This window comes from Dipodomys merriami, unplaced genomic scaffold (genome assembly GCF_024711535.1).
Source record: "Dipodomys merriami isolate MVZ:Mamm:240054 unplaced genomic scaffold, mDipMer1.0.p SCAF_28, whole genome shotgun sequence".
NCBI lineage: Eukaryota > Metazoa > Chordata > Mammalia > Rodentia > Heteromyidae > Dipodomys > Dipodomys merriami.
Genome location: NW_027204270.1, coordinates 2,520,565 through 2,544,663, shown reverse-complemented (window position 1 = coordinate 2,544,663; position 24,099 = coordinate 2,520,565). Strand labels below are relative to the sequence as shown.

Below are 24,099 nucleotides of genomic sequence, written 5' to 3'. Positions count from 1 at the left end.
ACACAGGGGGCTGAACACTGTAGCACAGGAGGCTGAACAGTGTAGCACAGGAGCCTAAACACAGTAGCACAGGGGACTGAACACTGTAACACAGGAGGCTGAACACTGTAGCACAGGAGCCTGAACACTGTAACACAGGAGCCTGAACACTGTAACACAGGAGGCTGAACACTGTAACACAGGAGGCTGAACACTGTAACACAGGAGCCAGAACACTGTAACACAGTAGGCTGAACACTGTAGCACAGGAGCCTGAACACTGTAGCACAGGAGGCTGAACACTGTAACACAGGGGGCTGAACACTGTAGCACAGGAGGCTGAACAGTGTAGCACAGGAGCCTAAACACAGTAGCACAGGGGACTGAACACTGTAACACAGGAGGCTGAACACTGTAGCACAGGAGCCTGAACACTGTAACACAGGAGCCTGAACACTGTAACACAGGAGGCTGAACACTGTAACACAGGAGGCTGAACACTGTAACACAGGAGCCAGAACACTGTAACACAGTAGGCTGAACACTGTAGCACAGGAGCCTGAACACTGTAGCACAGGGGCCTGAACACTGTAGCACAGGGGGCTGAACACAGTAGCACAGGAGCCTGAACACTGTAGCACAGGGGGCTGAACACTGTAGCACAGGAGCCTGAACACTGTAGCACAGGGTCCTGAACACTGTAACACAGGAGGCTGAACACTGTAACACGGGAGGCTGAACACTGTAACACAGGAGGCTGAACAGTGTAACACAGAAGGCTGAACACTGTAACACAGGGGCCTGAACACTGTAAAACAGGGAGCTGAACACTGTAGCACAGGAGGCTGAACACTGTAACACAGGGGGCTGAACACTGTAACACAGGAGGCTGAACACTGTAACACAGCAGGCTGAACACTGTAGCACAGGAGCATGAACACTATAGCACAGGAGGCTGAACACTGTAGAACAGGAGCCTGAACACTGTAGCACAGGAGGCTGAACACTGTAGCACAGGAGGCTGAACACTGAAACACAGGGGGCTGAACACTGTAACACAGGAGCCTGAACACTGTAACACAGGAAGCTGAACACTGTAGCACAGGAGCCTGAACACTGTAGAACAGGAGGCTGAACACTGTAACACAGGAGCCTGAACACTGTAACACAGGGGCCTGAAAACTGTAGCACAGGGGCCTGAACACTGTAACACAGGAGGCTGAACACTATAGCACAGGAGGCTGAACACTGTAGCACAGGAGCCTGAACACTGTAACACAGGAGGCTGAACACTGTAATACAGGAGGCTGAACACTGTAGCACAGGAGACTGAACACTGTAGCACAGGAGCCTGAACACTGTAACACAGGAGGCTGAACACTGTAGCACAGGAGCCAGAACACTGTACCACAGGGGCCTGAACACTGTAGTACAGGAGCCTGAACACTGTAACACAGGAGCCTGAACACTGTAACACAGGAGGCTGAACACTGGAGCACAGGAGCCTGAACAATGTAGCACAGGGGGCTGAACACTGTAACACAGGAGCCTGAACACTGTAACACAAGGGGCTGAACACTGTAGCACAGGAGCCTGAACACTGTAACACAGGGGGCTGAACACTCTAGCACAGGAGGCTGAACACTGTAACACAGGGGGCTGAACACTGTAACACAGGAGCCTGAACACTGTAACACAGGGGGCTGAACACTGTAGCACAAGGGCCTGAACACTGTAAAACAGGGGGCTGAACACTGTAACACAGGGGCCTGAACACTGTAACACAGGAGGCTGAACACTGTAACACAGGAGCCTGAACACTGTAGCACAGGAGGCTGAGCACTGTAACACAAGGGACTGAACAATGTAGCACAGGAGGCTGAACACTGTAGCACAGGAGCCTGAACACTGTAGCACAGGGGCCTGAACACTGTAACACAGGAGGCTGAACACTGTAGCACAGGAGGCTGAACACTGTAACACAGGAGCCTGAACACTGTAACACAGGAGGCTGAACACTGTAGCACAGGAGACTGAACACTGTAGCACAGACGCCTGAACACTGTAACACAGGAGGCTGAACACTGTAACACAGGAGCCTGAACACTGTAACACAGGAGGCTGAACACTGTAGCACAGGAGCCTGAACACTGTAGCACAGGAGCCTGAACACTGTAACACAGGAGCCTGAACACTGTAGCACAGGGGGCTGAACACTGTAGCACAGGGGGCTGAACACTGTAGCACAGGAGCCTGAACACTGTAGCACAGGGGCCTGAACACTGTAACACAGGAGGCTGAACACTGTAACACAGGAGGCTGAACACTGTAACACAGGAGGCTGAACAGTGTAACACAGGAGGCTAAACACTGTAACACAGGGGCCTGAACACTGTAACACAGGAGGCTGAACACTGTAGCACAGGAGGCTGAACACTGTAACACAGGGGCCTGAACACTGTAGCACAGGAGGCTGAACACTGTAACACAGCAGGCTGAACACTGTAACACAGGAGCCTGAACACTATAGCACAGGAGGCTGAACACGGTAGAACAGGAGCCTGAATACTGTAGCACAAGAGGCTGAACACTGTAGCACAGGAGGCTGAACACTGAAACACAGGGGGCTGAACACTGTAACACAGGAGCCTGAACACTGTAACACAGGAGGCTGAACACTGTAGAACAGGAGCCTGAACACTGAAGCACAGGAGGCTGACCACTGTAACACAGGGGCCTGAACACTGTAGCACAGGGGCCTGAACACTGTAACACAGGAGGCTGAACAGTGTAGCACAGGAGGCTGAACACTGTAGCACAGGGGCCTGAACACGGTAGCACAGGAGGCTGAAAACTGTAACACAGGAGGCTGAACACTGTAACACAGGAGGCTGAACACTGTAGCACAGGAGCCTGAACACTGTAGCACAGGGGGCCTGAACACTGTAGCACAGGAGCCTGAACACTGTAGCCCAGGAGGCTGAACACTGTAGCACAGGAGGCTGAACACTGTAACACAGGAGCCTGAACACTGGAGCACAGGAGCCTGAACACTGTAGCACAGGGGCCTGAACAGTGTAACACAGGAGCCTGAACACTGTAACACAGGAGCCTGAACACTGTAAAACAGGAGCCTAAACACTGTAACACAGGAGCCTGAACACTGTAACACAGGAGGCTGAACACTGGAGCACAGGAGCCTGAACACTGGAGCACAGGAGGCTGAACACTGTAGCACAGGAGCCTGAACACTGTAGCACAGGGGGCCTGAACACTGTAGCACAGGAGCCTGAACACTGGAGCACAGGAGCCTGAACACTGTAGCACAGGAGCCTGAACACTGTAGAACAGGAGGCTGAACACTGTAGCACAGGAGCCTGAACACTGTAACACAGGAGCCTGAACACTGTAACACAGGGGACTGAACAGTGTAACACAATGGCATGAACACTGTAACACAGGAGGCAGAACACTGTAACACAGGGGGCTGAGCACTGTAGCACAGGGGCCTGAACACTGTAGCACAGGGGCCTGAACAGTGTAACACAGGGGGCTGAACACTGTAGCACAGGGGCCTGAACACTGTAACACAGGGGCCTGAACACTGTAACACAGGGGGCTGAACACTGTAACACAGAAGGCTGAACACTGTAACACAGGAGCCTGAACACTGTAGCACAGGAGGCTGAACACTGGAGCACAGGAGCCTGAACACTGTAACACAGGAGGCTGAACACTGTAGCACAGGAGCCTGAACACTGTAGCACAGGAGCCTGAACACTTTAGCACAGGAGGCTGAACACTGTAGCACAGGAGCCTGAACACTGTAACACAGGAGCCTGAACACTGTAGCACAGGAGCCTGAACACTGTAGCACAGGAGTCTGAACTCTGTAACACAGGAGGCTGAACACTGTAGCACAGGAGTCTGAACACTGAAACTCAGGGGCCTGAACACTGTAACACTGGAGGCTGAACACTGTAGCACAGGGGCCTGAACACTGTAACACAGGGGGCTGAACACTGTAGCACAGGAGGCTGAACACTGTAGCACAGGGGCCTGAACACTGTAGCACAGGAGGCTGAAAACTGTAACACAGGAGGCTGAACACTGTAACACAGGAGCCTGAACACTGTAACACAGGAGCCTGAACACTGTAACACAGGGGTCTGAACAGTGTAACACAGGCGCCTGAACACTGTAGCACAGGGGGCTCAACACTGTAGCACAGGGGCCTGAACACTGGAGCACAGGAGCCTGAACACTGGAGCACAGGAACCTGAACACTGTAACACAGGCGCCTGAACACTGTAGAACAGGGGGCTGAACACTGTAGCACAGGGGCCTGAACACTGTAGCACAGGAGGCTGAACACTGTAGCACAGGAGCCTGAACACTGTAACACAGCAGGCTGAACACTGTAGCACAGGAGCCTGAAAACTGTAACGCAGGGGCCTGAACACTGTAACACAGGAGGCTGAACAATGTAACACAGGGGGCTGAACGCTGTAGCACAGGAGCCTGAACACTGTAACACAGGAGCCTGAACACTGTAGCACAGGGGCGTGAACACTGTAACACAGGGGGCTGAACACTGTAGCACAGGGGCCTGAACACTGTAACACAGGGGCCTGAACACTGTAACACAGGGGGCTGAACACTGTAACACAGGAACCTGAACACTGTAACACAGGAGGCTGAACACTGTAGCACAGGAGGCTGAACACTGTAACACAGGAGGCTGAACACTGGAGCACAGGGGCCTGAACACTGGAGCACAGGAGCCTGAACACTGTAGCACAGGAGGCTGAACACTGTAGCACAGGAGGCTGAACACTGTAACACAGGAGCCTGAACACTGTAACACAGGAGGCTGAACACTGTAGCACAGGAGGCTGAACACTGTAACACAGGGGGCTGAACACTGTAACACAGGAACCTGAACACTGTAGCACAGGGGCCTGAACACTGTAACACAGGGGGCTGAACACTATAACACAGGAGGCTGAACACTGTAGCACAAGAGCCTGAACACTGTAGCACAGGGGGCCTTAACACTGTAGCACAGGAGCCTGAACACTGTAGCACAGGAGGCTGAACACTGTAGCACAGGAGGCTGAACACTGTAACACAGGAGCCTGAACACTGTAGCACAGGAGGCTGAACACTGTAGCACAGCAGCCTGAACACTGTAACACAGGAGCCTGAACACTGTAACACAGGAGCCTGAACACTGTAGCACAGGAGGCTGAACACTGTAACACAGGAGCCTGAACACTGTAGCACAGGAGGCTGAACACTGTTACACAGGAGGCTGAACACTGTAACACAGGAGCCTGAACACTGTAGCACAGGAGCCTGAACACTGTAACACAGGAGCCTGAACACTGTAACACAGGAGGCTGAACACTGGAGCACGGGAGGTTGAACACTGTAGCACAGGAGGCTGAACACTGTAGCACAGGAGCCTGAACACTGTAGCACAGGAGCCTGAACACTGTAACACAGGAGCCTGAACACTGTAGCACAGGAGGCTGAACACTGGAGCACAGGAGTCTGAACACTGGAGCACAGGAGCCTGAACACTGTAGCACAGGAGCCTGAACACTGTAGCACAGGAGGCTGAACACTGTAGCACAGGAGCCTGAACACTGTAACACAGGAGCCTGAACACTGTAGCACAGGGGACTGAACACTGTAACACAGGGGCCTGAAAACTGTAACACAGGAGGCTGAACACTGTAACACAGGGGGCTGAGCACTGTAGCACAGGGGCCTGAACACTGTAGCACAGGGGCCTGAACAGTGTAACACAGGGGGCTGAACACTGTAGCACAGGGGGCTGAACACTGTAGCACAGGAGTCTGAACACTGTAACACAGGGGGCTGAACACTGTAACACAGGAGGCTGAACACTGTAGAACAGGGCCCGAACACTGTAACACAGGGGGCTGAACACTGTAACACAGGAGGCTGAACACTGTAGCACAGGGGCCTGAACACTGTAGCACAGGGGGCTGAACACTGTAACACAGGAGGCTGAACACTGTAACACAGGAGCCTGAACACTGTAACACAGGAGCCTGAACACTGTAACACAGGAGCCTGAACACTGTAACATAGGGGCCTGAACACTGTAACACAGGAGGCTGAACACTGTAACACAGGAGGCTGAACACTGTAACACAGGAGGCTGAACACTGTAGCACAGGAGGCTGAACACTGTAACACAGGAGGCTGAACACTGTCGCACAGGGGCCTGAACACTGTAGCACAGGAGCCTGAACACTGGAGCACAGGAGCCTGAACACTGTAGCACAGGAGGCTGAACACTGTAACACAGGCGCCTGAACACTGTAGCACAGGGGGCTGAACACTGTCGCACAGGGGCCTGAACACTGTAGCACAGGAGGCTGAACACTGTAGCACAGGAGCCTGAACACTGTAACACAGGCGGCTGAACACTGTATCACAGGAGCCTGAACACTATAACACAGGAGGCTGAAAACTGTAGCACAGGGGCCTGAACACTGTAACACAGGGGCCTGAACACTGTAACACAGGAGGGTGAAAAGTGTAACACAGGGGGCTGAACACTGTAGCACAGGAGGCTGAACACTGTAGCACAGGAGCCTGAACACTGTAACACAGGAGCCTGAACACTGTAACACAGGAGCCTGAACACTGTAGCACAGGAGGCTGAACACTGTAACACAGGGGGCTGAACACTGTAACACAGGAACATGAACACTGTAGCACAGGAGCCTGAACACTGTAACACAGGGGGCTGAACACTGTAACACAGGAGGCTGAACACTGTAACACACGAGGCTGAACACTGTAGCACAGGGGCCTGAACACTGTAGCACAGGGGGCTGAACACTATAACACAGGAGGCTGAACACTGTAACACAGGAGGCTGAACACTGTAACACAGGAGGCTGAAAACTGTAGCACAGGAGGCTGAACACTCCAACACAGGGGCCTGAACACTGTAACACAGGAGCCTCAACAGTGTAGCACAGGAGGCTGAACACTGTAGCACAGGAGGCTGAACACTGTAACACAGGAGGCTGAACACTGTAACACAGGGGCATGAACACTGTAGCACAGGAGCCTGAACACTGTAGCACAGGAGGCTGAACCCTGTAACACAGGAGCCTGAACACTGGAGCACAGGAGCCTGAACACTGTAGCACAGGAGCCTGAACACTGGAGCACAGGAGCCTGAACACTGTAACACAGGAGCCTGAACACTGTAACACAGGAGCCTGAACACTGGAGCACAGGAGCCTGAACACTGTAGCACAGGAGGCTGAACACTGTAGCACAGGAGGCAGAACACTGTAGCACAGGAGCCTGAACACTGTTACACAAGGGGCTGAACACTGTAGCACAGGGGCCTGAACACTGTAGCACAGGAGCCTGAACACTGTAACACAGGGGCCTGAACACTGTAACACAGGGGGCTGAACACTGTAACACAGGAGGCTGAACACTGTAACACAGGAGGCTGAACACTGTAGCACAGGAGGCTGAACACTGTAACACAGGAGGCTGAACACTGTAGCACAGGAAACTGAACACTGGAGCACAGGAGGCTGAACACTAACACAGGAGCCTGAACACTGTAACACAGGGGGCTGAACACTGTAACACTGGAGCCTGAACACTGTAGCACAGGAGCCTGAACACTGTAACACAGGAGGCGGAACACTGTAGAACAGGGGCCTGAACACTGTAACACAGGGGGCTGAACACTGTAACACAGGAGGCTGAACACTGTAACACAGGAGGCTGAACACTGTAGCACAGGAGGCTGAACACTGTAGCACAGGAGCCTGAACACTGTAACACAGGAGGCTGAACACTGTAACACAGGAGGCTGAACACTGTAACACAGGAGGCTGAACACTGTAACACAGGAGGCTCAACACTGTAGCACAGGAGGCTGAACACTCTAACACAGGGGCCTGAACACTGTAACACAGGAGCCTGAACAGTGTAGCACAGGAGCCTGAACACTGTAACACAGGAGGCTGAACACTGTAACACAGGAGGCTGAACACTGTAGCACAGGGGGCTGATCACTGTAGCACAGGGGGCTGAACACTGTAGCACAGGAGCCTGAACACTGTAGCACAGGGGCCTGAACACTGTAACACAGGAGGCTGAACACTGTAACACAGGAGGCTGAACACTGTAACACAGGAGGCTGAACAGTGTAACACAGGAGGCTAAACACTGTAACACAGGGGCCTGAACACTGTAACACAGGAGGCTGAACACTGTAGCACAGGAGGCTGAACACTGTAACACAGGGGCCTGAACACTGTAGCACAGGAGGCTGAACACTGTAACACAGCAGGCTGAACACTGTAACACAGGAGCCTGAACACTATAGCACAGGAGGCTGAACACTGTAGAACAGGAGCCTGAATACTGTAGCACAAGAGGCTGAACACTGTAGCACAGGAGGCTGAACACTGAAACACAGGGGGCTGAACACTGTAACACAGGAGCCTGAACACTGTAACACAGGAGGCTGAACACTGTAGAACAGGAGCCTGAACACTGAAGCACAGGAGGCTGAACACTGTAACACAGGGGCCTGAACACTGTAGCACAGGGGCCTGAACACTGTAACACAGGAGGCTGAACACTGTAGCACAGAAGGCTGAACACTGTAGCACAGGGGCCTGAACACTGTAGCACAGGAGGCTGAAAACTGTAACACAGGAGGCTGAACACTGTAACACAGGAGGCTGAACACTGTAGCACAGGAGCCTGAACACTGTAGCACAGGGGGCCTGAACACTGTAGCACAGGAGCCTGAACACTGTAGCACAGGAGGCTGAACACTGTAGCACAGGAGGCTGAACACTGTAACACAGGAGCCTGAACACTGGAGCACAGGAGCCTGAACACTGTAGCACAGGGGCCTGAACAGTGTAACACAGGAGCCTGAACAGTGTAACACAGGAGCCTGAACACTGTAGCACAGGAGCCTGAACACTGTAACACAGGAGCCTGAACACTGTAACACAGGAGGCTGAACACTGGAGCACAGGAGCCTGAACACTGGAGCACAGGAGGCTGAACACTGTAGCACAGGAGCCTGAACACTGTAGCACAGGGGGCCTGAACACTGTAGCACAGGAGCCTGAACACTGGAGCACAGGAGCCTGAACACTGTAGAACAGGAGGCTGAACACTGTAGCACAGGAGCCTGAACAATGTAACACAGGAGCCTGAACACTGTAACACAGGGGACTGAACAGTGTAACACAGTGGCATGAACACTGTAACACAGGAGGCAGAACACTGTAACACAGGGGGCTGAGCACTGTAGCACAGGGGCCTGAACACTGTAGCACAGGGGCCTGAACAGTGTAACACAGGGGGCTGAACACTGTAGCACAGGGGCCTGAACACTGTAACACAAGGGCCTGAACACTGTAACACAGGGGGCTGAACACTGTAACACAGAAGGCTGAACACTGTAACACAGGAGCCTGAACACTGTAGCACAGGAGGCTGAACACTGGAGCACAGGAGCCTGAACACTGTAACACAGGAGGCTGAACACTGTAGCACAGGAGCCTGAACACTGTAGCACAGGAGCCTGAACACTGTAGCACAGGAGGCTGAACACTGTAGCACAGGAGCCTGAACAATGTAACACAGGAGCATGAACACTGTAGCACAGGAGCCTGAACACTGTAGCACAGGAGTCTGAACTCTGTAACACAGGAGGCTGAACACTGTAGCACAGGAGGCTGAACACTGAAACTCAGGGGCCTGAACACTGTAACACTGGAGGCTGAACACTGTAGCACAGGGGCCTGAACACTGTAACACAGGGGGCTGAACACTGTAGCACAGGAGGCTGAACACTGTAGCACAGGGGCCTGAACACTGTAGCACAGGAGGCTGAAAACTGTAACACAGGAGGCTGAACACTGTAACACAGGAGCCTGAACACTGTAACACAGGAGCCTGAACACTGTAACACAGGGGTCTGAACAGTGTAACACAGGCGCCTGAACACTGTAGCACAGGGGGCTCAACACTGTAGCACAGGGGCCTGAACACTGGAGCACAGGAGCCTGAACACTGGAGCACAGGAACCTGAACACTGTAACACAGGCGCCTGAACACTGTAGCACAGGGGGCTGAACACTGTAGCACAGGGGCCTGAACACTGTAGCACAGGAGGCTGAACACTGTAGCACAGGAGCCTGAACACTGTAACACAGCAGGCTGAACACTGTAGCACAGGAGCCTGAACACTGTAACACAGAAGGCTGAACACTGTAGCACAGGGGCCTGAAAACTGTAACACAGGGGCCTGAACACTGTAACACAGGAGGCTGAACAATGTAACACAGGGGGCTGAACGCTGTAGCACAGGAGCCTGAACACTGTAACACAGGAGCCTGAACACTGTAGCACAGGGACGTGAACACTGTAACACAGGGGGCTGAACACTGTAGCACAGGGGCCTGAACACTGTAACACAGGGGCCTGAACACTGTAACACAGGGGGCTGAACACTGTAACACAGGAACCTGAACACTGTAACACAGGAGGCTGAACACTGTAGCACAGGAGGCTGAACACTGTAACACAGGAGGCTGAACACTGTAGCACAGGGGCCTGAACACTGGAGCACAGGAGCCTGAACACTGTAGCACAGGAGGCTGAACACTGTAGCACAGGAGGCTGAACACTGTAACACAGGAGCCTGAACACTGTAACACAGGAGGCTGAACACTGTAGCACAGGAGGCTGAACACTGTAACACAGGGGGCTGAACACTGTAACACAGGAACCTGAACACTGTAGCACAGGGGCCTGAACACTGTAGCACAGGGGGCTGAACACTATAAAACAGGAGGCTGAACACTGTAGCACAGGAGCCTGAACACTGTAGCACAGGGGGCCTTAACACTGTAGCACAGGAGCCTGAACACTGTAGCACAGGAGGCTGAACACTGTAGCACAGGAGGCTGAACACTGTAACACAGGAGCCTGAACACTGTAGCACAGGAGGCTGAACACTGTAGCAGAGCAGCCTGAACACTGTAACACAGGAGCCTGAACACTGTAACACAGGAGCCTGAACACTGTAGCACAGGAGGCTGAACACTGTAACACAGGAGCCTGAACACTGTAGCACAGGAGGCTGAACACTGCTACACAGGAGGCTGGACACTGTAACACAGGAGCCTGAACACTGTGGCAAGGAGCCTGAACACTGTAACACAGGAGCCTGAACACTGTAACACAGGAGGCTGAACACTGGAGCACGGGAGGTTGAACACTGTAGCACAGGAGGCTGAACACTGTAGCACAGGAGCCTGAACACTGTAGCACAGGAGCCTGAACACTGTAACACAGGAGCCTGAACACTGTAGCACAGGAGGCTGAACACTGGAGCACAGGAGCCTGAACACTGGAGCACAGGAGCCTGAACACTGTAGCACAGGAGCCTGAACACTGTAGCACAGGAGGCTGAACACTGTAGCACAGGAGCCTGAACACTGTAACACAGGAGCCTGAACACTGTAGCACAGGGGACTGAACACTGTAACACAGGGGCCTGAAAACTGTAACACAGGAGGCTGAACACTGTAACACAGGGGGCTGAGCACTGTAGCACAGGGGCCTGAACACTGTAGCACAGGGGCCTGAACAGTGTAACACAGGGGCTGAACACTGTAGCACAGGGGGCTGAACACTGTAGCACAGGAGTCTGAACACTGTAACACAGGAGGCTGAAACTGTAGCACAGGAGTCTGAACACTGTAACACAGGGGGCTGAACACTGTAACACAGGAACCTGAACACTGTAACACAGGAGGCTGAACACTGTAGCACAGGAGGCTGAACACTGTAACACAGGAGGCTGAACACTGTAGCACAGGGGCCTGAACACTGTAGCACAGGGGGCTGAACACTGTAACACAGGAGGCTGAACACTGTAACACAGGAGGCTGAACACTGTAACACAGGAGCCTGAACACTGTAACACAGGAGCCTGAACACTGTAACATAGGGGCCTGAACACTGTAACACAGGAGGCTGAACACTGTAACACAGGAGGCTGAACACTGTAACACAGGAGGCTGAACACTGTAGCACAGGAGGCTGAACACTGTAACACAGGAGGCTGAACACTGTAGCACAGGGGCCTGAACACTGTAGCACAGGAGCCTGAACACTGGAGCACAAGAGCCTGAACACTGTAGCACAGGAGGCTGAACACTGTAACACAGGCGCCTGAACACTGTAGCACAGGGGGCTGAACACTGTAGCACAGGGGCCTGAACACTGTAGCACAGGAGGCTGAACACTGTAGCACAGGAGCCTGAACACTGTAACACAGGCGGCTGAACACTGTATCACAGGATCCTGAACACTGTAACACAGGAGGCTGAACACTGTAGCACAGGGGCCTGAACACTGTAACACAGGGGCCTGAACACTGTAACACAGGAGGTTGAAAAGTGTAACACAGGGGGCTGAACACTGTAGCACAGGAGGCTGAACACTGTAGCACAGGAGCCTGAACACTGTAACACAGGAGCCTGAACACTGTAACACAGGAGGCTGAACACTGTAGCACAGGAGGCTGAACACTGTAACACAGGGGGCTGAACACTGTAACACAGGAACCTGAACACTGTAGCACAGGAGCCTGAACACTGTAACACAGGGGGCTGAACACTGTAACACAGGAGGCTGAACACTGTAGCACAGGGGGCGGAACACTATAACACAGGAGGCTGAACACTGTAACACAGGAGGCTGAACACTGTAACACAGGAGGCTGAACACTGTAACACAGGAGGCTGAACACTGTAGCACAGGAGGCTGAACACTCCAACACAGGGGCCTGAACACTGTAACACAGGAGCCTCAACAGTGTAGCACAGGAGGCTGAACACTGTAGCACAGGAGGCTGAACACTGTAACACAGGAGGCTGAACACTGTAACACAGGGGCATGAACACTGTAGCACAGGAGCCTGAACACTGTAGCACAGGAGGCTGAACCCTGTAACACAGGAGCCTGAACACTGGAGCACAGGAGCCTGAACACTGTAGCACAGGAGCCTGAACACTGGAGCACAGGAGCCTGAACACTGTAACACAGGAGCCTGAACACTGTAACACAGGAGCCTGAACACTGGAGCACAGGAGCCTGAACACTGTAGCACAGGAGGCTGAACACTAGCACAGGAGGCTGAACACTGTAGCACAGGAGCCTGAACACTGTAACACAGGGGGCTGAACACTGTAGCACAGGGGCCTGAACACTGTAGCACAGGAGCCTGAACACTGTAACACAGGGGCCTGAACACTGTAACACAGGGGGCTGAACACTGTAACACAGGAGCCTGAACACTGTAACACAGGAGGCTGAACACTGTAACACAGGAGGCTGAACACTGTAGCACAGGAGGCTGAACACTGTAACACAGGAGGCTGAACACTGTAGCACAGGAAACTGAACACTGGAGCACAGGAGGCTGAACACTAACACAGGAGCCTGAACACTGTAACACAGGGGGCTGAACACTGTAACACTGGAGCCTGAACACTGTAGCACAGGAGCCTGAACACTGTAACACAGGAGGCTGAACACTGTAGCACAGGGGCCTGAACACTGTAACACAGGGGGCTGAACACTGTAACACAGGAGGCTGAACACTGTAACACAGGAGGCTGAACACTGTAGCACAGGAGGCTGAACACTGTAGCACAGGAGCCTGAACACTGTAACACAGGAGGCTGAACACTGTAACACAGGAGGCTGAACACTGTAACACAGGAGGCTCAACACTGTAGCACAGGAGGCTGAACACTCTAACACAGGGGCCTGAACACTGTAACACAGGAGCCTGAACAGTGTAGCACAGGAGGCTGAACACTGTAGCACAGGAGGCTGAACACTGTAATACAGGAGGCTGAACACTGTAACACAGGGGCATGAACACTGTAACACAGGAGGCTTAACACTGTAGCACAGGAGGCTGAACGCTGTAACACAGGAGCCTGAACACTGGAGCACAGGAGCCTGAACACTGTAGCACAGGAGCCTGAACACTGGAGCACAGGAGCCTGAACACTGTAACACAGGAGCCTGAACACTGTAACACAGGAGCATGAACACTGGAGCACAGGAGCCTGAACACTGTAGCACAGGAGGCTGAACACTGTAGCACAGGAGGCTGAACACTGTAGCACAGGATGCTGAACACTGTAGCACAGGAGCCTGAACACTGTAACACAGGGGGCTGAACACTGTAGCACAGGGGCCTGAACACTGTAACACAGGAGCCTGAACACTGTAACACAGGGGCCTGAACACTGTAACACAGGAGCCTGAACACTGTAGCACAGGGGCCTGAACACTTTAACACAGGGAGCTGAACACTGTAACACAGGAGCCTGAACACTGTAACACAGGGGCCTGAACACTGTAACACAGGGGGCTGAACAGTGTAGCCCAGGGGCCTGAACACTGTTGTACACAGAGAGCTTAACCACTATAGCACAAACAGGCCAGGCCCAACCCTATGGCTCTTCTGTAGCAAGTTTGGAAGAATTATTTTACCTGTTTTCCACTTCTCCCTCATCTAGGACCACCTTGAAGTGCAAGCAGGTGTTCCCTAAAAACGTCACACACACACAGACTTGTGAGCAGCACGTGTTGATCTCATACAGATGGCCACAGAATGTCACTTTGTCCTCCTTATCTAAAAGGTCTTGATAAAACTGCACTGGTACGCTCTGTTGGATTGGTACAGTGGTGTCTCTGGCCTCCTTCGCCATCTTTCCCACAAGGTACCATGTTGCTAATCTAAAGATCAGGAATGACTCCATGACCACAAAACCCCCTCCTGCTGCCCTTCTGATGTCTCCCCTCCTTCCTATTGCAGCTCACCCCCAACGTGGCCCCACAAGCCCCCCTCTGCCCTCCATTTCTGTCCTGTTGCAGTTTTGCATTAGGGGACCCTCCCCCAGGGCTCAAGATTTGGGCGTGGCTTTCCTTCCCCGCACAGCCCAGTGCCTCAAGAATGGGTGCAGAATCCCATCTCTTCCATGATTTGGGCACACCATTTGTTTAACCACTCACCCACAGAAAGACATCTGGGGTGTTTCCGGGCTGCAGTTATTGCAAACAAAGGTGCTACGGGCTTCAGTGGGTGTGCATGCCTGCATCTCCAGGGTACATGCTGGAGAAGGAAGAGCTCAGTTGCAAGGCAGGTGCATGCTTAATTTCACAAGAATCTGCTGCGGCATTTTTACCTGCCTGTCAGCATTGTACCAGGGATCCTGTTTCTCGGTGGCCTAGCCAGCGTTTGGTGTTGTCAGTTTTTATTTTTATTTTAGCCATTTGGATGGGGCTGTTCCGATGTCTCTCCTGCTTTTGGTGAGCATTGCATTAATGGCTGAAGATGCTGGACATGTTCCTACCCAAACACCTCCTCCATGAAAAGAAACGCCTACCAAATGTTACCATCCTTCTTGCTTTCTGCCTATTGCTAACTACAGTGTCTGAGGCTCCACAAACCTTTGTGTAGTCTACATATGCATCCTTCATCCAATGTGCATTTTGTGAACATTCTCACCTGCTCTGTAACTTGGCTTTCTACCCAGAGTGTCTTTAACAGGACACAGTTGAAAATTCTGACGTGGTCCAATTTATCAGCTTTTCCTTGCATTGCTGATGGCTTTGGTAGGAAACCTAAAACTTCTTTCCCTGGACATTTTCCTCCCAATATTTATCATTTGGCATTCAATGGTTCAACTTAATTTTTTAATGAAGTGTAAGACATGCTTTTCTCTTTGGGCTGTGGCTTCAAGACATGGTTTCTGGGGTGCTCTTGCTTCGCTGTGCTGCGTCGCTGACCTGTTTGGTCCCCCGTTCACTCTACACGATCCTGCTTTGTGCTCCTCACAAAACACATGTCTTGCTCCTCGGCCCTGACATCAACATTGTGGAGTGGCCATGCACTGCACATGCACTGTCCAGGGTGTGATGCAGACCACAATACCGTGTCACTTCTATAACCATTTCGAAGAGAACCACCACCTTCAGTATTTCTACTCTTCCATGAACTTGGCGTGCCTTTCCATTTATTAGCATCTTCTTAGATTTATTTTTTATCAACACTGTGTCGTTGCTCAGCACGCTGTCAGCTTGGTGTGTTTTTTAAATTTTTTGTTCTTGTTCTTTTATATTTATCCCTAAATATTTTGTGTGTGAGCAACTGGAGATGGTATTTGCTATAGTTGGGATATGGAATGTCCCCAAAAGGCATATGCAAAAGGCTTAGTTACCAGCCTGAAGGCTACTGGGAGACGGAGTCTAGCAGAAGGAAGTGAAGTCTTGGGGGCGTGCCCATTAAGGGAATCCTGCGATCCCAGCCACTTCCTGTTCTCTTTATTTCCAGCTACCACACACTCTGCTGTGAGGTACGGTGCCAGCACTGGCCCAGAGCCATGGGACAGAGTGACCACAGACTAAAATCTCTCAAACTGTGATCCAGTTTTTGGGCTGATACCTCAGGGGTAGGTTTCGATGAGGGAAAACTGACTAACACAGTATTGTATTTTTAATCTCACTGATCATAGATAGAAACACAATTAGGTTTTGTGCATTTACCTTGCATTCTATGACTTTACTAGACTCACCTGTAAGGCCTAAGATTTATTGATAAATGGTCCTCTGTGTGTACAATCCCATCACTGCAAAGAGGATCAGATCTGTTTTTTTCTCCTTCCTCATTTTTCTCATTTCCTCTCCTTCCTGCCTCACTCTGGATAGAATTTCACCATTATGATGACTAGAAGCCGAGAGAGTAGAGATTTTTTTTGTCTCCAGGTTCACAACCTTGTGAATGGCAGGCTTCAAGATTATGCAGAAGCTTTTTCTCCTACTGAGACATCAACTGCTCCACGGCTGTGCTCACTGTTGTGAGTCAAATTTTATCTGATTTGTCTTTTGTATCTTTTGATGATGACATGATTTTTCCTTTGGCTTTCTGGCAAGGCAGATTTCATGAAGTGCTTTTCAAATATTGAACCATCCTTGCATTCCCAGAGTAAACCCTTACTTGGCCCTAGTGTGTGCTTCCTTTTACATATTGCTTAATTCAACTTATCAATATTTTACAAACACCATCCTGTCTTATTTTCAGGAACAATATTGCCCTACAGTTGTATATGTGACTACACATACGTTGATATCCAGGTAAAACCAGCATCCTAAAAATGACTTGAAAACAGTTTTTATAGTACATTCCTGCTGCCAAGCCTTCCACACTGGGATCTTTCCTTCTCTAAACTGCGTCCCGAGAATCAGCATAAAAAGACCTTGCACAAATCTGGTCTACTGTGGCTTGTGAACTAATGCACACCCCCTTTCTCTCATGAGTATCTGTTCCTGGAGCCACTGGTGCTGACTTTTTCTGCTAGAATTGGAACAACAGGTAAGAGGACCCAATCAGAGGAGAATGTCAGTTTGAGGAGCCTCTACCACTGTGCTTGACTGGAGATCTGCTATTCTGTATCTGCAGAGACTGACACATTTGAATTTAAGGGTCTTAGAAGAAATCTCTTCCTTGCTTAACTAAGTCAGTGTATTCAAAACAACTTAAGCCAGATCAGTATGAGAATGGTCTCAGAACTCAGAGTTCACTGTTGAATTTAGACAGAGTTCCACACCACATTTTTATTTTCACACTTGAAATGAGGACACGTGTATTAAGAATCAATCAGACACCTGCCTTCAAAGATTAGTGCACAGCAGCATTGTGAAGCCAGTTCCCACTGCTAGTATTTTATATAAACTCGTGCTGGGATGCTGATATTTTGCGGAGATTGGGTAGAATTAAGTATAATCTTAAAACCACTCCTGTCTGTGTTTTGGTGTGGCTAGAGGAAATTTTGTCAGTTGGGCAAGACAAGGTCAGCCCTGGTAAGTGTGCCTTTATCCTTGTACAAATTCCCACCAGTTTGGGGAAAACGAAGTCTCTTGAGGATGGAAACCTGCTCCGTGTTCAGCCACTGAACACGGCATTAGTTCATCAGTTCATCAGTTCATGATCAGGCTTGGCTGGAGCTGGAGAGCTCAGGAATGAATGGAAGGTCAGAAGAGTGAGTGACGGCAGAGACCACGGCTTCCTGTGTTGCACAGGGCTCCTGTTACAAGCAGCTGTGCATATCCCAGGACCTAGTGATTCCCACTCATACTCAGGGTATGACTGGAGATGTTGCACAGCTCTCTCGACAGACCCCTCCCTCTCAGCTATGTCCCATCCATGTCCCATCCATGGACACATGGACACACACACTGACCCAAAACTTCTCTTTCTAGCCAAGCAACCCAGTCTCTGATCAATTGTCCCTATTCAGTAAATAAGCCGTTTCAGTCCCATGAGAGCTGAGGGCAAGGGGAGGCCTCAGACAATTGCAAAGCCAATGAATTTGTCTTCCACACCCCTCAGCCCTTTCCTCCCTGGGGGTGCCATCTCTGAGGAACCCCAATGCCACCACCTGCACATTCTCTTCCCATCGACTCTTACTCTTTCTCCCAGACCATGACAAATCTAACACTGCCACTTGTACTGAGCTGCTAAGGACTAGAAGAGTCCCGAGGGGCTGTTTTTCCTTCACACATCCAGTCTTTGAATGATGACAAAGGCGCAAGCCACAGGAATGGAATCCTGAGCCACAGTAGCTGGATGGAGAAAGTTGCATTTCCCTGGAGCTCCAAAACCTTACAGTGGAGATTTCCCTGGATTTTAGTTCACAGCCAGGAAGGAGCAGGCACACAACAGGACGGGATGAACAGGGGCACCCGAATCTCCCCAAGAAGCAGTATGAGCTAGGACCCCGCCCGGCACATCCCTGGAGACCTGCAGCCCTCACGTCCTCAGAGTTCCTTTGCAGTTAACAGAAAGCATGCACACGTGCCCCGTGTATCAGATGGACAGCCCCACTGTGTTTCCGTGGCATACAAGCACCTGGCCTCTGCCACCCCTTCCAGAAGCACCCGAGGCCACACATAAGCTAAGGAGCAATGTGTCACGCCCAGGACAACAGCAGCAAAGCCCCAGGGGCCACATTTCTCCAGCCACAGCCCATGGGGCTGACCCTACAGGATGGCAGGGCAGGGCAGGGATGCAGCCCACCAGCCATCCTCAGCCAGTGACAGAGGGCAAGTATGCAGGCCAGAGCCAGGGAGAGGGTGGGAGAGGTGGAAGTCACAGCTGGCCTCACCAGAGGCACGGGGGACTTTGTAAATTTGGAAGCAGCACCTTTCTGTGGAGTGGAGATACAGGACATAAATTCAGACACCAGCCTGACTCCTCCCTGCTGAGTCCCCCCACGCCCACCACAGGAAACTCTGGCGCTTACGAACACACAGTCCTCCACTCGGCTCCCATTAACTCTTCGGGGCCTGTGGATGGACACCAGGCTCTGTCCACTCCCCATCTCCAGGGCTCTTTGCAAAGAGACAGGCCAGCAAGCTGGCAGAGCTCCCCAGCCTCTTCGCTGTGCCGGCATGACCCAACTAACCTGGGCCATCCTCGTGCAGGAGGCAATCACCACCAGGCCCAGGGGGGAGGTCACTGCCTCCCCCTTCCCCTCCTTCCTAGATGTTGTCTGCCAGGGCGGAGCACGGCCTCGATGAGCAGCTGAAGCCTTCCCTGACGGCCAGGTCTGACCCCAACCCCAATACGCACAGAAGCCAGGGGGGCCCAGGGGGCCCGCACAAGCCCCCAAGCCCTGACGTGATTGCACACCAGCCTGCTTTGCTCTTCGAGGCAGATTAACTGAGTTAATCTGAGTTATGTAACCGCCAACTCCCCATTCACGGCCTCATGAGTCACCAGCCCCTTTGAATTCCTGGAAGGGGTCTCAGGGGGAGAAGGAGCTGGGTCGGTGCCGCCCCATTTGTCTCCACTGGCTTGAAGCCCCTACTCCTCCCCCCCCCCCCGCCCGCCCCGGTCTGAATAGCAGGAGGCAGAAAGAACCCTCTCAAGCCTGACTTCAAACATGGAAATCTAGATCAAGGATATATTTGGCTTTCCAAGCTAATCTTTACATCAATTTGGTCTCTACTGATTTGTAACCCTTTGAAAAAAACCTAGTGGCTGGATGTTTAAGCAAATGAGCCCCCATAACCCCTAGAAAGGAGCCCCCAGCTCTGGAGGGTCCTTGGCTCACTGGCCAGGGCTCTGTGTCTACCCCCTCCATCAGGACTGGGGAGTAACTCCCATTCACATGCCAGGTGTCCTGTGGTCTTCCCACAAGAGGCTTGAAAAAGATGCAGAGCCACCCCCCCTACACACACACACACACATACACACACACACACACACACACACACACAACTCCCAGAGCCACACCTGCCAAACACTTGGTGTAGGGATGGAAAGGCAGGATGAGGCCTGGGAACAAGCCCCTCCTTGGAGGGTACAGATGCTGGCAGTCAGAGAAGCAAGCTGTCCCACTCCCCAGGGACCCAGAGACAGATGCCCCCAGGAGGGGAGAGGGGGGAGGCGTGGGGCACTGCCCGGACCCCTCTCCAAGTCTCCTAAGGCACGGAAAGGAATAAAGTGATAGACAGGCTGAGTGTCACCAAGCCCCAGGGGGGCGGGGGGAGCAAGAAGGGAGGGGTGCCTGAAGATGGTCCCCAAACCTTCGAGCTGCCACCGACATGTTTGCAAGTTATTTGAACGTCCCCTCCCACCCCCCACCCCCCTCCCCTGCCTGTGACACCACATGGATTCAGTGGCAATCAGTTTAGGAGCAGCAGCTGGAAAGCAAGGAGAGGCAGAACACAGAGGGGGCACAATGTGTGTGGACAGAGCATTTGGCTTCAGCCCCTAAAGCCTGGATGTACAGCCATGGCTACCGGGGCACCAGGTGACAGCCATCCGTGAGGCCCCAACATGCAGAGCACAGAGCACACACCACGAGGGACAGAGGAAGTGTGAAACATGTCATCACACACGCAGGGCCTCCCAAAGAGAAGGAGCTCTGGTCTCCAGGGGCAAAAGAGGCGTGACCCCCTCCTTCTGCTCCCCCCCCCCGCTGCCAGGGCAAGGGCTGGGGGTTCCACTAGAGATGAAGGTGCGATCGCCCCGCGTGGGGCGCAAACCCCTGACAAGACTCCCCCGCTCCCAGCTCTGCAGCTCCCAGACAACTAGCAACCAGGAGCTGCCTGCCTGCTGACCTGGCACACCCTCCAAGCTGCTCCTGCTCAGCAGCGCTGCAAGCCCCCGACCTCCTGCAAGAGCCCCTTTGCTCAGGACCCCTTTACCCCTCTTCTCTGTGCTGGTGGAAGATGCTTTGGAGCTTTGAAACAACTATCACCAGAAAAGACAAAAACGGGGGGGGGGAGGACATAAAAACAAATCGATAAGACTCCATCTGTTCCTCCCTCCTAAAAAGTGGAGGCTCCGTGTACAGCTCAGAGCCAACGCAGAAGGAAATAACCGCGCCTGGCCTGGGCTTTGGCTTCGTGCAGGAGCTGAACGGCCCCTCCCCCAGCCCACGGAGCAGCCGCTTCCCGGCACAGGCCACAAGCAAGGCCAGTGTAGCCTTCTGTCACCTCTGCTGGGGGTCCTAACTGGGATCCATGCTTGGCAGCAAGATGCCCAGTGCTCACCTGGGGTGCTGGGGAATGCCTACAAGCAAAGGCAAGGGGCTTCTAGAAAGGCAGGCTACATGCACATAGCAGAAACAAAGCTCCCCGGGGCTCTCAGTGCCCCTGGGGCCCAGAAGATACATAAGCACCCAGCCCCTCCGGGCCCAGGACTCCTAAGCTGTCTAGGAGAAGGCAGGAAGAGCCAGGACAAAGCATGCCTATCAAGATCCCTAAGAGGTGGCAGCTGTCCTTAGAGGCACAATTACAGAAAACCTCCTGGGCTGACAGCGAGGGGAAGAAAAACAAAAGGTCAAACTTCAAAATCACCAGCAGAACTATTTCTGAACACACGCACACAAATCCCAGGCTCTTCCAGAGAAGCCGTTAGAGGGACTGTGAGTGATGTTGAGCTGAGAGAGAGAGGATTCTTTCCTTCATATTTGTTCTCTTCTCTCCTTATCAAATGTGCTCATCTTTCAAGCTAGCAACTTAGTAATATTTTTTTAAAAAAAAAGTCTGTTCAAATAAGTTCCCACCAGCAGGCAAGCGCCAGACAGAGGCTGGAGCAGCATTCGGGAACCCAAGTCCATGGCTAGGCAAATGGGGGGAGGGGGGCGGCAATTCACAAAGCCCAGGGGAATCTGGCTGGTCCAGGGACAATGCCAGGCCTAGGGAGGGACAGCAAGTGCTCAGGGTCATCCCAGAAAAGCTGTCCTTGCTCCCTGTGTAAGCACCCCAGATCTGCTGAGCAGAAATCTTATCTGTCCTCTTGGAAGGAGCAAGCAGGCTACCGGGGGCCAGCCAATGCCCAGCACCAGACAGGACCAGCTTTGCCATTAACCTCTTAAAGCCCACGGCTGACGACAAGCTCAGCCACCAGGAGGAGGATTAGTAAAATAACCAGCGGTCGACAATTTCCACTCGATGTGTTTGTTAAACAGCACTGACCCTTGGGTGCCAAGTCTCATAAATCAAAGGAGCCTGGAAAACGCTTAGCCGGCCAGTCCCCTTCCAATTTCTCAAAATCAGGACGGCGGGCCTGGCCCTCCCTCCCTCCCACCCCCTCCCCCTCCCCACTTCAAGTCTGCCTACTCCTAGCAACCAGCGACCCCAACACGGGAGCGCAGTGCAGCCCAGTGGACAAAGTCCAGAACGGCAAGCAGGCATTCTCTACCTCCAACCTATGCACGGCTCGCGCCCGGGTTCCAGCCCTGACCCACACGCCCGGGCTCTGCCAGGGCCCCCCCCCCCCCCGCACACGCACACGCACCGCGAGCAGGAGGACCGGGGCTAGGATGTAGCCCGGTCTGCAGACGCGATGCCCGCGCCCAGCGGGCCCCGGGCGCCCCCAAGGCAGGGCTGAAGAAGCCAGAGCGCCGCGGCGGGTGGGCAAAGTTTGCAGAGAAGGGGGTCGGTGCGGCAACGTCACCACCACGAGCGCGGAGCTCGGGTACCGGGTGGCCCTGGAGTCCCTGACACAAACAAGCCCTGGGCGCACCCACTCGTGTGCGTGCGTGCGATGGAGCTGGGGGGGGGGGGTGCTGGCTCTCCAGCCCCAGCCGCCCGCTGGCTCTCCGCGACCCGTCGGGCACGGAGGTCACAGAAACCCACCGGTGGCAGCCAGCCCGGAGCCTCCAAGGAGAAGGAAGGGGAGGAGGAGGGCGAGAGGACGAAGGGCGGCGAGATTCTGATTTCTCCCCAACTCCGCTTGGAAAGCTGGTCTCCCGGGCAGGAGCCGTCCCGGCGGCGCCCGACCCCACCGCGCCCCACGGCCCGCGAGCGGCCCCGGGCTCCCGGGAGGAGGCGCGCCGGGGCCGCCGGCCAGGACACTGCGCTGCTGGCGCCGCGCGCTCCGGGCGCGCCCGGCCGGTCCGGCTGCCCGCATGGATGGGGTGAGCGCCCCTGGCCCGACCCCGCGCGCCCGGAGACCCTCAGCCGCGGGCTCCGGCCCCCGGTGCCCGGCGCCGGTCGCCTTCGGGCAGCAAGGCGGGGTTGGGGTGTCCCGCCTGGGCTCGGCTCAGCCCCGCACGCCGCGCCGCGCGCCCCTCGGCCCCGGCCGGGTCGCTCACCTGAGTCCTAAAAGCTGTTGGATCCACATGGTCACGTTTCAGAGCGCCGAGCCTCAGACCTCGCTCGCCCGGGCCATCTGCGCGGCGCCCGCGCCCGTTCGCTTCCGTCCCGCGGCGCCGATCTCCGGCTCTCCGTCCGCCGCCGCCCGCCGCCCGCCGGCCGCGGGGCGCACAGCGAGTCAGAGCGCGGCCGCGCGGGGCTCCATGCCGGCCGGCGCGCCGCCGCCGCGGGGGCGCATGGCTCAGGCGGGCCGGCCCGCGGGGGCGCACATCCTTCCGCGGGGCGCGGGGCGCGGGGCCCCTCCACGGGCGCAGCCGGCGGGGCGCGCTCCGGGACCCGCGCCGCTCGGCCAGGGAGCAGAGAGGGGCGGCTCAG

At 53.8% G+C, this 24,099-nt stretch overlaps 1 protein-coding gene across 2 annotated transcripts in view; it reads right to left on the bottom strand.

Moving 5' to 3' along the window:
• Ajap1 (adherens junctions associated protein 1) overlaps positions 1-23,877 on the bottom strand; it is a 124,250-nt gene extending 100,373 nt beyond the window's left edge. Inside the window, exon 1 of one of the 2 annotated variants that reach the window (XM_070037187.1) lies at positions 23,724-23,877. In XM_070037187.1, the coding sequence (XP_069893288.1) occupies positions 23,724-23,752 (29 nt within the window). In that variant the 5' untranslated portion in view covers positions 23,753-23,877. Of the gene's footprint in view, positions 1-22,924; positions 22,982-23,723 lie in introns of those variants that run through there. The other variant, XM_070037188.1, reaches the window with a different exon arrangement.
• Between the last annotated feature and the right edge of the window lie 222 nt (positions 23,878-24,099).